The 18,170-nt window shown below is 35.2% G+C and overlaps 1 protein-coding gene across 10 annotated transcripts in view; it reads left to right on the top strand.

The window, feature by feature from the left end:
• FRA10AC1 (FRA10A associated CGG repeat 1) overlaps positions 1 to 18,170 on the top strand; it is a 33,604-nt gene that overhangs the window by 4,595 nt on the left and 10,839 nt on the right. For 7 of the 10 annotated variants that reach the window (XM_077945096.1, XM_077945095.1, XM_015147636.3 and 4 more), the window contains 7 exons: positions 3,335 to 3,411; positions 5,653 to 5,736; positions 6,302 to 6,386; positions 11,269 to 11,314; positions 13,305 to 13,418; positions 14,580 to 14,622; positions 17,101 to 17,219. In XM_077945096.1, coding sequence (XP_077801222.1) covers positions 3,335 to 3,411; positions 5,653 to 5,736; positions 6,302 to 6,386; positions 11,269 to 11,314; positions 13,305 to 13,418; positions 14,580 to 14,622; positions 17,101 to 17,219 — 568 coding nt within the window. The remainder of the gene's footprint in view (positions 1 to 3,334; positions 3,412 to 5,652; positions 5,737 to 6,301; positions 6,387 to 11,268; positions 11,315 to 13,304; positions 13,419 to 14,579; positions 14,623 to 17,100; positions 17,220 to 18,170) is intronic. The other 3 variants (XM_077945101.1, XM_077945099.1, XM_077945100.1) reach the window with 1 other exon arrangement.

Here is an 18,170-nt window from a genome sequence, read left to right as displayed (position 1 = left end):
GAGACAAAAATGATGAAACATATTACTAGTACTCTATAAATAGGTTTATAAAGTACATGAATCTGCAAATATATTTTCCTAATTGTTTTTTCAAGCTTTCAACATTTCCTTTTCCTATACTTATCTTTAGTCTCATTTTAATTTATGCTTTTCCTACCTAGTTCTTTGCTATTTAAGGTCTCTACAAAACTTGTATTTAAAATTAGGTCTATCCAGCCTGTCCCTGGATCTAAGGAAAAAGTAGAAATAAAATGAGGCCTGCCTGTGGACTGTCCTCAGGCCTGCCATGGCTTTAATTTTTAGGCATGACTTAAAGCTATCTTTAAGATAAACCCTGCCTTCTGGTTATAGCCATTTCTCAACTCAGTTTTTTAATAAGACTGGCTAATGATGCTTCACTGCTACGCTGGCCATCCATACTGCTGTTGAGAATATTGGAGAATTAAAGAGAGACCAAGCAAGAACTGAAGTATCTTTGGGTATTTATTGCTGTGATCAGAATTGGGAGAAGGAGACAGTGTCAATTTGATACGCCCCCTACCTGTAATCATCTGTTTCACTGTGTTATTCCAATATTTTTCTTTAAGTTATAGAAGTACCATTGTGTCACTAATTGATTTATTCCTCTTATCTCCTAACCTAGTAGCTTAGCTTCTCCGTGGATCTCATCTGCCGTTTGTTCCTTTAGCATTTAAACATTTGCTCTGCCTTCTCTGACACCCACTGCATTGGGGGCACCTAGTTAGAGCCTGGTGAGAGTGAAAGTATAGACACTCCTTTTCTGGCATAGGTGGAGATGGAGCCACAGTTTTTTTGTTTGTTTTTTGTTTTGTGTTTGAGGATTTATTTTATTTTTTTTTCTTTATTTTATTTTATTACTTTAAATTCTGGTATACATGTGCAGAACATGCAGATTTGTTACATAGGGTATACATGTGCCATGGTGGTTTACTGTACCTGTCAACCCGTCACCCTCGCCCTTCCCTGCCCACAGGCTCCAGTATGTTTTGTTCCTCTCCCTGTGTCCATGTGTTCTCATTGTTCAGCTCCCATTTATGGGTGAGAACATGTGGTGTTTGGTTTTCTGTTCCTGTGTTGGTTTGCTGAGGATGGTGGCTTCCAGCTTCATCCATGTCCCTGCAAAGGACATGATGTCGTTCCTTTTTGTGGTTGCATAGTATTCCATGGTGTATATGTACCACATTTTCTTTATCTAGTCTATCATTGATGGACATTTGAATTGGTTCCATGTGTTTGCTATTGTGAATAGTGCTGCAATAAACACACAGGTGCATGTATCTTTATAATAGAATGATTTATATTCCTTTTTGTATATACCCAGTAATGGGATTGCTGGATCAAATGATATTTCTGGTTCTAGATCCTTGAGGAATTGCCACATCATCTTCCATAATGGTTGAACCATTTTACATTCCCACCAACAGTGTAAAAGCGTTCCTGTTTCTCCACAACCTTGCTAGCATCTGTTTTTTCCTGACTTTTTAGTAGTTGCGATTCTGACTGGGAGCCACAGTTTTCTTTGAGTTGTTTGACAAGAGTAAAGTAGTTATTGTCTAAAAGTTGTCTTGCTAAACTGACTCTTGGTCATTTGGTTAGAGAGAACAGGCTTTCGTTGAGGCTTTTTTAGTCCGTGCCTGTTGGTGTTTCCAGGTTGTCAGCTTCTTTACCTCCAAATCTAGGATATATGAGACAAAAAGAAAACCTAGGGAACTCGCTATCATGTCATACCATAGGTCTTCAGGAGGTCCCTAGTGGTATGCCTTCTTCCCTCTACCTTTTAGAGTCTTTTTATATTTGATATATAATGTACAAGGATTTTAGTTGTTGTTAGTATGAGGAATAGGGAGAAGTACATCTTTGCCTACTCCATCTTCCCGGAAGCAAAAGTTCCACCCGCCACCTGTTCTTGTACATAAAATTATATTGGAATACAGCCATGCTTCATTTATATGTTGTCTTTGGCTGCTTTCATGCTAAAATGGCAGAACTGAGCATTTGCAACAGAGACCATATGGCTTGCAAAGCCTGAAATATTTACCATCTGGCCCTTTGCAGAAAATGTTTGCTGACCCCAGCTCTAATAGGTTACATGACTTGCCATGGTCACGTGACCAGTTAGTGGTAGATCGAGAGCTAGAATCCAGATCTCCAGATATTTGGCTCTTCTTTCTGTCTCTCTCTCTCTCTCTCTTTTTTTTTTCCCCCTGAAATAGTAACTGGTTTGTTACAATATGAAAATATCACTGTCTGATTAAATTGTCTATTAGTACACATTATGATGAATTAAATCACTGTATATCTTTAATGTAATAGTCACAGAGTATTGTAGGAGGCGAGGTTAGCTATTATATGCATGTTTGGCTCTAGAGAGAGAGCTGTTGAGCTTTTTAAAACAGTAAAATGCTCATATATTTTGTTACACTGCTTTGAAAGTAAACATGGCATTTTATTATTTGAATTTAAAAGACAATATAAAAACTGATTTTTTATATTTGCTTTTTTTGAAAGTTTAATGTTAGGATTTCATATTATAAAAGTTGCATCTTCTACTTAGAGGCTTTATCATTACTAAAATAGATAAATTATATTTTATGATAATGAAAGATAAATTCTCTACTTTTAGAAACTATAATTTTTAAATTTTTCATATTGTGATTATTAGAATGAGTGGTGGTAGGAGGCTATATGCAGTTCAGCAATAGAATAAGAAGCTGTCTTTCTCCCCAGATGGAGATATATTTTTATCACAAGAGTAGTGTATGCTTGAAAAATATTCAAAAGAAAGCCTCTACTTTACAATCTTCACTTTCAACAATTTAATATATACCCTTCTGGATTTTCTGAATGTATAAGCATGTATACTATGTGAATACTTTTATATTTTATTTTTATTTATTTGTTTACTTTTTTGAGACAGAGTCTCGCTGTGTTGCCCAGGCTGGAGCGCAGTGGCCTGATCTCGGCTCACTGCAAGCTCTGCCTCCTGTTTTAATGCCATTCTCCTGCCTCAGCCTCCTGAATAGCTGGGACCACAGGCACCCGCCACCACGCCCAGCTAATTTTTTATATTTTTAGTAGAAACGGGGTTTCACCGTGTTAGCCAGGATGGTCTCGATCTCCTGACCTCATGATCCGCCCACCTCGGCCTCCCAAAGTGCTGGGATTACAGGCATGAGCCACCGCGCCCAGCGGTGAATATTTTTTTAAAAAACTAAATAGACTCATACTATGCTTTTTTTACCCCCAATCGGCAATATATTATGACACCAAACAACTCCTGAGAGAATAAAATCCTTAATTTTTTGCATTTCAGTATCAAAGACATACAAAGTTTGTAAATGACTACATTTTATATTATGGTGGCAAAAAAGAAGATTTCAAGCGTTTGGGGTAAGTATCAGGAAGTTTACATAGAAGGGAATGTGGGTTATGGAGAACTTCAAAGACCCACAGCTACTGTGCCTTCTGATTCTGTCATTCTTCCCTGCTTTCTATTCCAGTTTGCCTTTTTTTTTTTTTAAGATGGAGTCTCACTCTGTTGCTCAGGCTGGAGAGCAGTGGCTTGATCTCAGCTCACTGCAACCTCTGCTGCCGTGGTTCAAGCAATTCTCCTACCTCAGTCTCCCGAGTAGGGATTACAAGCTCCTGCCACCGTGCCTGGCTAATTTTTGTATTTTTAGTAGAGACGGGATTTCACCATCTTGGTCAGGCTGGTCTTGAACTCCTGACCTCGTGATCCACCCGCCTTGGCCTCCCAAAGTGCTGGGATTACAGGCATGAGCCACCGCTCCTGGCCCCAGTTTCTTTTTTATATTATAAGGTAGAGATACCATTCACAGGTACTAACTGAGTAGCTCTTCATGAATCCAATATCTTTGAACAGGCCTCAGGTAGACTCTATACATGCTGAGCCGGGCACAACCCTGGTGATAAAAGGATATGTGAGGTATACCATGTGTCTTCTTGGCAAGGATCTTTGAAATAAGGAAATTTTTAGACCTTAATGTTTGGGATTGCTTTTTAAAAAAGGTAAACAAGAAATCTCACTCTAGCATTTCTTGCACATCAAAGTCCTTCCCATGTTTGACTCTTCTGTCAGAACTTCTTGTTTTGTTTTGTTTTGTTATTGTTTTTGTGGGGTTTTTTTTTTTTTTTTTTTTTTTTTTTTTTTGAGAAGGAGTCTCGCTCTGTCACCCAGGCTGGAGTGCAGTGGCGCGATCTCGGCTCGCTGCAAGCTCTGCCTCCCTGGTTCACGCCATTCTTCTGCCTCAGCCTCCCGAGTAGCTGGGACTATAGGCGCCTGCCACCACGCCCGGCTAATTTTTTTGTATTTTTAGTAGAGACGGGGTTTCACCATGTTAGGCAGGATGGTATCGATCTCCTGACCTGGTGATCTGCCCACCTCGGCCTCCCAAAGTGTTGGGATTACAGGCGTGAGCCACTGCCCCTGGCCTTGTTTTTGGTTTTTTAATTTTTTTATTTCAATAGTTTTTGGGGTACAGGTGGTTTTTGGTTGCCTGGATAACTTCTTTAGTGGTGATTTCTGAGATTTTAGTGCACCCATCACCCGAGCACTGTATGCTATTCCTAAAATGTAGTCTTTTATCACTCACCTCCCTCCTGACCTTCCCCCGCCTTAAGTCCCTAGAGTCCATTATATGACTCTTTTGCCTTTGCATCCTCATAGCTTAGCTCCCACATGTCAATGAGAACATAGGATATTTGGTTTTCCATTCCTAAGTTACTTCACTTAGAATAATGGCCTCCAGCTCCATCCAAGTTACTGCAAAAGACAGCGTTTCGTTCCTTTCTGTGGCTGAGTAATATTCCATGGTATATATATATATATATACACACACCACATTTTCTTTATCCACTCATTGGTTAATGGGCACTTTGGTCGGTTCCATAGCTTTGCAATTGCGAATTGTACTGCTATAGCGTGCACAGGTCTTAGAACTTCTTAGTTTTATGTGAGTTTTTTTTTTCCCTCTAACAATTTTCTGAGTTGGTAGCGCTCTGAGAAACTTTAGTACCATCTCATTTACCCCCAATTTATCTCCCCTGTCAATTTATCCTGTATCTCCCAATAATCACTTTTTTTTTTTTTTTTTTTTTTTTAAACCCCCAGACTGTTAGCATTTTATTTTGAAAGATCAATCCCTTTGGCTCTCTTCCTCCTTTACTCAGTCTTCTACCTAGGAAACTGTAGTAAAATGAGATATGGAAAACTTTTCATATTTTTTAAAATTAAATCTCAGCAGAGTGGTGTTTTATAGACTTTTGGTTAGATTCTGAAACTTATTTTCATTCACTTTTCTTTATTCATTTAGTGTTTAGTCAGGTTTCTCATTCTAGCTTTGGTAACTTAGCACCATTTGTATAATTGAAACCAATGCTACAGACAGATTCCTTATCCATTTAACTTGCTTCTATAGTACTGTTTTTTATAAGTACCTTTTGAAAATACTGAAGTATTTTTATAAATATATGAACAAATATATATACTCACAAAAGAACTATATTCATGTATTATATTTTTAATAAAATTTTCCAAAACTCACAGAGCTATTTAACCTAAATTTGACTACTTTTGTTTTTGTATTAAATTGAAAAAGTTCTGTTTTCCAGGGAAAATGACAAGACAGACTTGGATGTTATACGAGAAAATCATAGATTCCTATGGAATGAGGAGGACGAAATGGACATGACTTGGTAATTAGCCATCAGAGGCATAATGCATCAAATGCTTTAGTCCTGTTTCTCCTGTTTTCTGAGTGGTTTTTTGTCACTTAGTCAAGGTGTTCAGCCCCTTCATAGAACAGTTCAGAATCAAGGACATAAAATCATACCTAGGATTATTTGGTTCTTTTGGTAATTTTTGGCAGTTTTAACTGACTTCTCAGTGTTTGACTTAGTCTTCAAAAACATTATTTTTTACAGTATTGTGTGTTATCTTGTAATATGCTATTATATGCTGCTGCTTTAATTTTTAAAGTTTTGGAGAAAAGTCATACCTGAAAATGTTTTTTTAAATCCAAACATTACAAAGGGTAAACAGTGAAGAGTGATTCTCCTTCTCATTTGTGACTGTCATTCTCCAGTTTCCCTCCCTGAGTGAACCACTTTTAATAGTTAGTATCCAGATATTCCATGCACATGTAAGTAATAGTTCTCTTAAAACTTTAATATTTACGTCGTATGTATTCTTTGACATCACTTGAAAGTAGCAAACCGTGGTTGAGTTTCTAAATGTATATTTATATTTTTATGGATCTAGGGAGAAGAGACTTGCTAAGAAATACTATGATAAATTATTTAAGGAATACTGCATAGCAGATCTCAGTAAATATAAAGAAAATAAGGTATGCTTTCCACATATTTATAGAAAGAGGTTCTTATTCAAGTAAAATATTAACTTTTATTATACTGTCATGTCCCCCCTCCACATTATTCTTTTAAAGATGCTAATTCTAGACTCAGTTGTCCTGCATTTATGATGTGTCATTTGGACCATTTAACCTCTGCAGCTGTGGAGTTTACAAAAGGCCTATGGAAATTTAGAAGGAAATTTATGCTTTTTTTCTTTTGTGAGCTGAGGCATGAAAAGTCTAAAATTAAACACAAGTGGGTATTGGATCCTGTTTCATCCTGACTCTAGTCTAGAGCCTCTAGTGATTGTGATGAATGATTTAACTCTACAGAATAATATCTTATTTCACAGATGATGTTTGAAATTGATAGATTTTAAAAATTGATTACCATTTATAGAGATCCAGATGTACATCTTCTATTATGTAAATGTCTATTCTAGTAAAATTAACATTTCAATCAGTGCTAATTAGTAATGTCAGATTTCCTTTCCCACTTTACATCTTACTTTAGTTAATATTTTTATTTTTGGTTGGGTATGATGGCTCATGCCTGTAATCTCAGCACTTTGGGAGGCGGAGGCAGGAAGATTGCTTGAGGCCAGGAGTTCAAGACCAGCCTGGGCAATATAGTGAGACCTTGTCTCCACAAAAACTGGAAAAAATTAGCGGGGTACCGTGGTTCATGCCTATAGTTCTAGCTGCTTGGGAGGCTGAGGTTAGAGGGTTGCTTGAGTCCAGGAGTTTGAGGCTGCAGTGAGCTATGATCGTGCCACTGCATTTCAGTGTGGGTGACAGTGAGACTCTAAAAAATAAAAAGTTATTTTTATTTCTATCTCAAACGTCAAATTGTGGCTGGAAAAGGTGACCCAGGAGCAGATCTCAGTTAGAAATGTGAGAGGAGGGAAGGTTGCATAAATATGTGTTGTAGATACTGTATATTTGTATTAAGACAAAAACCTGTTTAAAAAGCTATCTTATATTTATGTATCATGAAGATTTCTTGTCATTTAAATCGTTTGATCTCATTAGAACCAGGTTGATTTAATAATTTTTTCAGTAGTGCCTTTAATAAGTGTGTTGCTTCACAGTTTCTTATAGAAAGTAGTAATAATGTTCATTTTGTATACCCTATTTATAAACCCATGCACTTAATATATCCCCAAAACTTCTGTTTCTTATAAACTAGTTGTGGACTCTAGTTCACAGCTGTCTTCTCTGTACCACATCTGATTCAAAAAGCACCACAGTAATTGGAGTTACCTAAAGTTACTATATTGTAAATCAAGTGTGAAAATTATCTCTTTCTAGGAGCATGTAACAAAGGAGCTTTTTCAGCCCTGGCTTATTCATGGATTGTTCTTAAGTTGTTGGGGTTTTTTTTCTTTTTTTCTTTTATTTTTCCCCACCTCCTATTACCATCATAATTCTTCAGTATTTTGTTGTTGTTGTTGTTCAGTATCTATTGAAACTGGACTAGGTACTGTGGATTAATAGTACTCTTAAGAAAAAACTAGTCTAGTTGAGGGGAGAAAATATACATAAATAAAAATTAAATAATTGAGTTCTCAGTTTTTTAAAAAAGAATACCACTAAAAATTGTACTTTAAAGAGAATAAGCTTGAAAAAAAATGTATTTTCCTGCTAAAACATGATGAGTGATTGTATTTGAGGGTAAATGCAGCAAGAAATCAGATATGACTCACAGATTCTGAGCACGGATGCTGAGAAAAATACAGAATTTGAAGGGTGATTTTTTTTGCTGGGGGGGAAGATAATGAGTTTGGTTTTGGTATACCATGTTCGAGGTGTTGGAGAAAGAGTAATGCCTTTGGTTCCCTCACTAGGATGCATTTTCTCTTCCCTTTATTTATACAAAGACAGTGTATTATTCACTTAATTAAAAACAGCTCCTAATATATACAGTAGATTCTTTTAGAGCATTTTTAGTGAATTTCCATCTTTGCCTCTTACTCCTATTCCTTTCTTTATTGCATTTCCCCTTTTTAGTTGGATCAATGTATCAGTTAGGATTAGGTCCAGCTGCAGGGACAGAGAACACTCCCCGAAAAAAACCACTGGCTTGAATGAGCTGGAAAGTTTATTTTTCGTATACATAAAAGTTCAAGTCGATGGTCATAAAGTCAGAATCCTTGTTTACTGCTTGCGTACGTGACCTCATTGTGATGAGTGCAGAGTGAGAAGAAGAGGCTCAGCACCAAATCCTGAATAACTTCAACTTTAATCCAAACTAGGACATTTATGTCAGGAAAGAATATACAGTCTTTAACTAGTAGGATATAATGTAATTTGTTTTGTTACATTTATTATTTCCTCATAAGATTATAACCTTCTTGGTGACACACTATTTTAATAATCACTTTTTATCCTCAGTGGAATGCCAAGCCCATTAGGTAGTTGCTTCGTAAGTTATCTGGTGAATAGATTAATGAATGAAGAAGTTTGGAAACTATTACTGTTACACTTGGCTGTGCTTCAGTAGACATCCTCACATATGTTGGATGCAAGCAATCTCCACATACATATATAGGCTAAAAAATAGAATTAAACAGAGTTATCCTGAAATTTTATTTTTTCCCCTAGATTTGGAGGATTTTATTTTTGTTGGGTTTTAATCAGAATATTTTAAAATATTTTGAGCCTTTATTTGCATTTAAAATACAAAATTGCCAAATTCAAGTAATAGATTGATGATTTTTTTAAAAAAATAATTGAAATTGCCAGGCACAGTGGCTGTTGCCTGTAATCCCAGTACTTTGGGAGACTGCGGTGGGAGGATAACTTGAGGCCAGGAGTTCAAAACCAGCCTAGGCAATATAGTGAGACCTTATCTCTATAAAAAATAAAATTAGCCAGGCAGGGTAGCACATGCCTGTAGTCCTAGCTATTTGGAAGGCTGAAAACAAACAAACAAAACAAACAACCCACAACAAACTGAAGTTAGCAAGGCATTGAACACTTTATCTAAATCCTGTGTCTTACTATAGCAATCCTGTGAACTTAAGGTTGTTACTATTTCCATTTTTATACATGAAGAGGAAGTACAGAAGTTAAGTAACTTTTCCAGGGTTAAGACCTAATGAGTGACAAGAGCTTCTTGAGTTGGGTACAGGTATGCATGTTTCTAGACTTGAGTGGTTTTTTGTTTGTTTGTTTGTTTGTTTGTTTGAGACGGAGTCTCGCTCTGCCGCCCAGGCTGGAGTACAGTGGCCGGATCTCAGCTCACTGCAAGCTCCGCCTCCCGGGTTCACGCCATTCTCCTGCCTCAGCCTCCCGAGTAGTTGGGACTACAGGCGCCCGCCACCGCGCCCGGCTAGTTTTTTGTATTTTTTAGTAGAGACGGGGTTTCACCGTGTTAGCCAGGATGGTCTCGATCTCCTGACCTCGTGATCCGCCCGTCTCGGCCTCCCAAAGTGCTGGGATTACAGGCTTGAGCCACCGCGCCCGGCCTGTTTGTTTGTTTTTGTTTGTTGTTGTTGTTGTTGTAGTTTTTGTTTGTTTTGAGACAGGATCTTGCTCAGTTGCCCAGGGTGGATGGAATGCAGTGGCATGATCATGGCTCACTGCAGCCTCCACCTCCCAGGTTCAAGTAATTTTCTTAAGTGTATTTTTTGTTTGTTTTTAATTTTTAGAGCATTTTTAGGTTTACAACAAAATTGAGCAGAAAGTACAGAGTTCCCATATACCCCCTGCCCTCATGCATGCATAGCATCTCCTACTGTCAGCATCCCACACCAGAGTGGTACATTTGTTACAATCAGTGAACCTACATTGATACATCATTATCATTTGAAGTCTGTAGCTTACATTAGGGTTCACTCTTGATATTGTACATTCTACCGCTTTGACGAATGTGTGATGATGTATGTCTACCATCACAGTATCGTAGAGAATACTTGCACTGCCCTAAAAATCCTCTGTGCTCCACCTATTCATCCCACCTTCCTAATCCCTGGCAACTACTGATCTTTCTACTTCATTCATAGTTTTGCCTTTTCCGGAATATCATATAGTTGAAATCATATATATGTAGTCTTTTCAGATTGGGTTCTTTGACTTTGTAATATGCACTTAAGTTTCTCCATGTCTTCATGGTTTGATATTTCTTCTTACCACTGAATAATATTAATTGTCTGGATGTACCACAGTTGTTTATCCATTCACTTAATGAGGAACATCTTGGTTGCTTCCAAGTTTTGGCAATTAGAAATAAAGTTGCTGTAAACATCTATATTTAGGCTTTTGTGTGGACATTAGTTTTCAGCTCATTTGGGTAAATACCAAGAAGCATGATTGTTGGAGTCTACTAGTTACTATTCTAAGTGCTTCATATGTATTATCTCATTTAAACTTCTTTAAACCTCTATGAGTACCAAGGAAGTAGGTACTCATATTTCTACTTTACATATATGAGGAAGCCGAGGCAAAAAGAGATTAAATAATTTGCCCTGTACTGTACAGCTGTTAAGTGGTAGAGCTAAAATGCAAACATAAATAATCTGACTCCAAAAGCTGTACTTTTTGTACTAGAATATACTACCTCTTTACTATACCATAACCTCTTTTTTTCATGTCAGTCTTACAGAACAGGACATCTTATTTGTTAACTTAGGTATCTTGTGGTCTGGCACCTATAACTTTTAAGCTATCTTAAAGTCGGTTGTTCTTAACAGATAAATTGCTAATTGTTCAGTGTATTTTCTTCAAATCCTATAAGAAGAGAAAAATCTGTCATGGGAATTACATTTATTTTTTAAGTTGGTGAATGTCATTGTTGGTTCCATGTTTAGATTTCTGTATAATTTAAATTTAATTTAAATTTACATTGACATAAATGTAATTTTTTTATTGTCAGTTTGGATTTAGGTGGCGAGTAGAAAAAGAAGTAATTTCAGGAAAAGGTAATTCTTTAAGATTTTTACTTTTTAATAGGATAAACTTATTTCGTTAAGCTTCTGAATTGGAGCAAGAAATTCTTATCTACAAAAGTAAAATTAGAGAAGGTGTATTCATGGTACATTATTAGCAAAGGACAGAATATAATGCTTTAATAATTATTAGCTTTATAATTTTGCCTTTAGAACATTCAGTTGAATGTTCTACAAATTTCTAAATATGTAGAAAATATTTAACAAATTAAAGATTTCATAGCAAGACAACTTTCAACAAAAAGAAAGCATTATTCTTTTCCGTTCTTTGTTAATTTTTGGAATAATGAATTGGTATTACTGTTTTCAGCCAAATCCACATTTTGAAAGTAGAAGTATCATTTTAAACCCAATAGAATTTTGGGTCAGGCTAGTACTCATTTTTGGAAGTCCCTGAGATTGAGCCCAAATACTTAGTCTAATAGCAAAAGACCAGACATTTGGTAGGCAATCAGTAAATGCTTTTTCTATGCATTATTGTAAATCTATTCATAATATTTTTCCTGGAAATTGTGTATCTCCATACTGTCTCTTGCTATAAAATTAGCTCCTTACTGAGTAATTGCATTTTAAGTGTTAAAGTACTGAAAACTATGTAGTAGCACTAAGGAAATAATTTTAAACTTACTTTAAAAAATATTTTAAATGGAAAGATTACATTTTTAAATGATTAAATATTTATGCTATCATTGTAGCTCATATATATCTTCCATAAATTCGATATGTTAGGTGTGAAATTGGATATGCCATGAAACAACATTAAGGAAAAAGAATAAATTTAAAGCTATTTTAACTTTTCCTAAGGTTATACTTTAGTGTATGTTTTTATCTAAAATAATGAGAAATCCTGAAATGTCTATCACAATTTTAAGATGTTGTACTTTTATTGAATGAGATTTTCAGGTGAGTTTATAATGTTACCTTTTAAAAAAAATTGATGGGTAGTCTCTACATTCATATAACTGAATAAAGGACTAGTTAGGGAAGGAAAAGAAAGCTACTGTTGTGATTTCTTTTATAAAGTTATAATTTTGTTACTATTTTAACAAAGCCTTACCTACTAAAAATATAGATTTAATAAAATACTCATTTGGAATGAGTTTAAAAGGCTGATTTAGAAATCAGTCTTTTTAGGGTGTAATTTTCTAAATTCATTTTGATAATTTCTTAATTTTTATGAAAAAAGATTTGCTGGTTACAGATTTGCTCCTGTTGGTGCAAATTATTGTGATATAAATTAATAAAAGTTTGTCTTGTCTTTTTGCCAAAGTAAATTACTGTTGAGTTGTTTCTCTTTTTTTCTCTCAGGTTATCAGTTAGTCTTTTTTTGGAGGTTTTAATATATTGTGGACGTGGTGATGTGGGTGATGTTAATAATAGTGTCAAGTTATACTAAAATTTAGAGTATCTGGTTTGACTACATATTGTACTTTGCCTCAAAGTGCTAGAATTTTTAATTGTGTTTTCAAGGCCATCTGTGCTAGTATTTAAATGTCATTATGCTAATACTTAAAAATATTAACTTTATTATGACCATTAAATATTGAAAGGTTTCACCCAGCTATAAGTGCGTGTACTTTGGAAAGTGTGTTTTTTTCTTTTGGGGTATTTGTGAGTACATTTTTTTGTTTGTTTGTTTGTTTGTTTCCTTCAACTTTCTGAGAAATATGTCCATTCTTTAATACTGTCTTTCCAAAGTGTAAGATTCCCTAATAGGGAGTCCCTAAAATGTCTATCTAAATACAGTCTATCAAGCAAGAATTCTGTGACTGATTTTTTTGGTAACAGTACTTTGATTCGATACTTGTTTACAAGTTGGTTGAACGTATTACTCTGGTCAGTTTTTAAAGGCTGACTATGGCTAAGTTACATACTTTAGAAGTGCATTTTAGGGATAATACTAGATCATATAGATAAATATTGTCGCCAACTACCATAGCTAATATTCCTTTCCTTTCTGCAGGTCAGTTTTTCTGTGGAAATAAATATTGTGATAAAAAAGAAGGCTTAAAGAGTTGGGAAGTTAATTTTGGTTATGTTGAGCATGGTGAAAAGAGAAATGCACTTGTTAAATTAAGTAAGTTGATTTTAGGGGGGATACGATTGATTCTTCCAAGTTTGTCTTTAATTTAAAATTAAAAATATATAGACTTTAAAATTCGAATACAATTTTTAACGTATCTTTCTGGAAGTGCTCTTTTTTCTTGGAGCTTCCCAAAGTCTCAACTTTTGAACCTCAAATTTTTACATTTTTAGCATTACAATGGTGTTTCAGTAAAAAGAATTCTAATGTCAAATGTAAACTGGTAATTTGTAGAGTGGGGCTCTGTCCCCATTCACGTGAGAATGCCACCACATTACATAGCTAAGAGGCACAATATCAGAAAAGGCAGTGTAAAATCTCACATTAGCTGATTACTCAGTGATATTGTTGTAGCACAGATAATAAATAAATTCACTCTGTTTGACAGTATTAATAAAGAAAAACTTTAGGAAAACGTAATTGTTCTTGACCTCAGTCTTAAAACCATAGGGAATAAATACTCCAGAATATAGCAGTTTCCCTTAGGATGCATGTTTTAGAGTCTGTCATTCTTTTATTTATTTTTTAAGCTAGTCTTCATGTGTCAGCTGTTTCTCTCCCTCATCATATTATTGCCTTTAGCCTTCTCTGGGTTCTAAGTAAATGTGCCTTCAGAGTTTCCTGCTTATACCTAATAAAAGTCAAGAACGTCCCCACATGCTACTTATGCACGTCAATACAGGCTGGTTTCTGAGTTCCTTCTGGAAGTGCTCAAGAGGAAAAGTCAGCCAGTGTGAACTGAGATTAAGGCAAAAAAAAAAAAATGGAACTATTTGAAACGTTCCTTTGCGTTTGAAAGTTCTTAGAATACTTCAGAGGAAATGACTATATCCACATTATTATTAGGTATCTTTGATGTGAGACACATGTTAACGTGCCTGTGGAACACAGTTTGTTTTTAGAACAAATTGACAACACATTTTTCTAAAATAGTGTTAGAATGTTTTCAATTCCTCAAGCAATCTAGTATTTTTATTGTATGTATGTGTGTATGTATTTGCATTTTTGAGGTGATGAAGGTCGGATTGTTTTCTTCAGATTGTTTCCCCTCTTATAGTAATGGAATATAAAGAAAGTGCAAATTTATGATATTAAAACTAGATTAGCAGTGTGGTTATTCAAAATCAACCATTCATTGGTGTCTTTTCTTTTTAGGGTTATGCCAAGAATGTTCCATTAAATTAAATTTTCATCACAGGTAATGTCTTTTAAAATGCCATTCTTAATATTTGGTAATCCAGGATATAGTCATTTACCTGCACTAAGTGTCTAAGTGTAGACTTGGGTGGTTGATGGTTGAATTGGTTGATCATGTAGAAAATCTGGCATTGTCGTATGGCTACATAAACCAGGAGTTCAGAAGTCCACCATGCCCTATTCTTGCCAAGCAGTTTTAAATGTAAAGGCCTATGTGGGGTGGTATATGGATGTTAGAGTTTTTAGTTTGGAGCCAATGTCCTGACACTTTAATGTTAGAAATTACGTTGTAAAGCAGACTTCATAAAGCGGTTCTTGTGTCTCATTTAGACAGTGTTTTAGCTGGAGTTTGCTGTTCTTACAAAGGATTAGACACCTCTATACTCATTTTAACGTAAAAATCAAGGACAGGCACGGTGGCTCATGCCTGTAATCCTAGCACTTGGGGAGGCCAAGTTGGGTGGATCACTTGAGGTCAGAAGTTCGAGAGCAGCCTGGCCAACATGGTAAAACCCTGTCTCTACTGAAAATACAGAAATTAACTGGGTGTGGTGGCAGGTGCCTGTAATCCCAGCTACTGGGGAGGCTGAGGCAGGAGAATTACTTGAACCTGGGAGGCGGAGGTTGCAGTGAGCCGAGATTGAGCCCCTGCATTCCAGCCTAGCAACAGAGCGAAACTCTGTCTCAAAAAAAAAAAAAAAAAAGAAAAGAAAAGAAAAAAAAGTTAAAATCAGGCTTTTATTGAATGAGCTTTACTGTATCTGCCACATTGAATGTGTGGGAATACCAGTGACCTGCAGTGATGGGGTTTGAAATCAGACCTGCGTTTTTAATCTCAGCTTCTCCACTTACTAGGCTTCCTCTTGGACAAACTGCTTAACCTCTGTAAGATTTAATTTTATCACCTGTAAAAATGAGGCTACTCAGGCTATTGTGGGGAATAAATGAAAGTGCATGTAAATTGCTTGCCACAGTACCTGGCATTAAAGATGTTCAGACTGATTCTTTGCAACTTGCCTTTGTGATGGTCAGGTTTTATGCCCTGAATAACAGTTAAATTAGTTCAACTTTTGCAACTTTATAAAATGTATACATAAGCATATTAATTTTAGAATAGCTTTCTTTTTTTTCAATCACATGGGTTGTCAAAAAATAACAGCTTTGTCATAAATGTGCCTATATAGTACTTTAGCTGTTAAAAATAAATGTTAAATAATACTTTTAATTCTTAAAATTAGCAGAATTATTTTTATTATTTTCATTATTCTTTATTTTTTTGAGACAAGGTCTCACTCTATTGGCTGGGCTGAAGCACAGTGGTGTGATCATGGCTCATTGCAGCCTCAGCCTCCTGAGCTCAAGTGATCCTTCCATCTCAGCCTCCAGAATTGCTGAGACTACAGGTGTACATCACCACACCTGGATAATTTTTTTTTAAGTTTTTGTAGAGATGGTGTTTCCCTATGTTGCCCATGCTGGTCTCAAACTCCTGGACTCAAGCAGTTCTGCCTCAGCCGCCCAAAGTGCTGGGATGATAGGCATAAGCCTCCACACCGAGCTGGAACTTTTTTAGATTACTAGAATAGCCTAAACCTTTATTTCCCCTTCCTATCAGTGATATTGAAAGAAACCAGAGATTTGTTTTGACCTTGACTTTTGAACTTCATTTCAAAATGGAAATGATTCTTACGAAATAGGCAAAAGTGATGACTGCATTAAATACTATTATAGCATTTGGTATATGTACTTTTAACTTGGAAAATCTACTGAACAAGTTTTTTGAAAGTAATCTTTACCTTTGTCTCTATCCTCCTTGCCAGTCCCAATTTCAGCATTATCACCTTTTCCCATTTAGTATTTCTTTTTTTAACCTATTAAAATTAAGTAATTGCTTGCCAACCTTGTAAACCTGGCCTAGAAGAGATAAAACTGCAACAATAAGAGTATAAATTATAAGTGGCCTGATGTTGATATATGAATTAACAATAAGACCTTTCCGTTTTCATTCCATTATGCTTTTACTATATTATTCTTAAGAGAAGAAATTTCTATTTACTGGTGGCTTAGAGCTGTTCAGCAGTTTCACCTTATTTGTGCTTTTTTAACATGTAGGTGGATATGGATTGTGTGAAGAGAAATGAGATTTGTTTTTGTAATTTCGTTTTAAAAGGCTAAGTGATAGAATATAGAAAGAAGAAAACAAATACAATTATAATTTGTATTTACTATGGTTGTATACAGAACTTATAGAAAATAATTATTTGTCTCAGTGTTAAGACTTTATTGTCTTACAGAATAGTTTTAATTAATATACTAGCCTAAAATATTTACAGACTCACTTAACATTCCTTATTATATAAATCACATTTAAAAAATAAGTATTTTAACTGATTTTGGTTTTTTGTTCATATGATGGTTTTTATTTTTGAAAAGGTCAGTTGGAAAAGTTAACTTTAATTTTATATTGTTTAACATAAAGGAGAAAAGAAATCAAGTCAAAAAAAAGAAAAGATAAAACCAAAACAGATTGTGGAGAGTCATCACGTAAAAAATCCAGATTATCCTCTGCAGAAGAGGCCTCCAAGAAAAAAGATAAAGGTAAAAGGAAATTAAGATAAAGCATCTACTCACATTTATGAGCATGAAATATAATCTGCCGTATTTCATTCATCTAATTGGTGAATGCAGTTAGAATTTCATTTTATGGTAATTGAGAGGAAACTTACTGAGAATTTAGATATGAACTTAAAGTGACTTATAGGAGTTTTAAGAACTCCTCTAAATTAATTAAGAGGGTTAATTTTAGTTCATTTTTGGTAGATAGTATAATATTGCCAACAGTTTTCTAATTCCTGGCTTTGTCACCTACAGACTTGTTACTTTGGATAAGTCACTGAACTGCTTTATTTCTCTTATGTGTATAGGGGTGAGGTGAATATCTCATGCTGGTCAAGCTTGTTGTGGAAACTCAAATGAGAATGTGAAAGGCACTTTGATCAGTGCCTTTAAACAGTCTGTAATCTATAAATCAATATAAAATTATAATACTGATTTTATTTATAATGGCCTGTGTGATTTTTTCACTAGTTTATGAGGTTCTAGAAATGAGAAAGATTGTCATGTATCTGTGTTCTCAGAACCTAGCATAGTGCTGTGCACATATACTTAGAACTGCCTGCTTTTTCCTCAGCAGTCCTTAAGCTCTCTAAGACTCAATTTCTTTATGCGTAAAATGGTCATGATTCCTTTTAGAATTGTTCAGAAGTTGAAATGAGATAATTCATTAAGCAGTTTGCATAGTACTTGGCACATATTAGCTATTACGAAGGTTACTTCTGGTTGCTTTTTTTGTCCATAATAAAGTAAAGTCAAATCAGCTGTAATTTATAGTGAATCATACTTAATCTAGATAGGTAATTGAATTAGATTCAAGCCAATGTTAATACAATATTTGGACAGGAGAGGGCTCTCTTGCTCCAGCTATGAAGATCATTAGATATGTTGCATTCTTAGAAGCATTTACTTCTTCTTGCACATCATGATATATTC

Source organism: Macaca mulatta, chromosome 9, assembly GCF_049350105.2.
Source record: "Macaca mulatta isolate MMU2019108-1 chromosome 9, T2T-MMU8v2.0, whole genome shotgun sequence".
Taxonomy (NCBI): domain Eukaryota; kingdom Metazoa; phylum Chordata; class Mammalia; order Primates; family Cercopithecidae; genus Macaca; species Macaca mulatta.
This window is presented reverse-complemented; position numbering and strand designations above follow the sequence as displayed.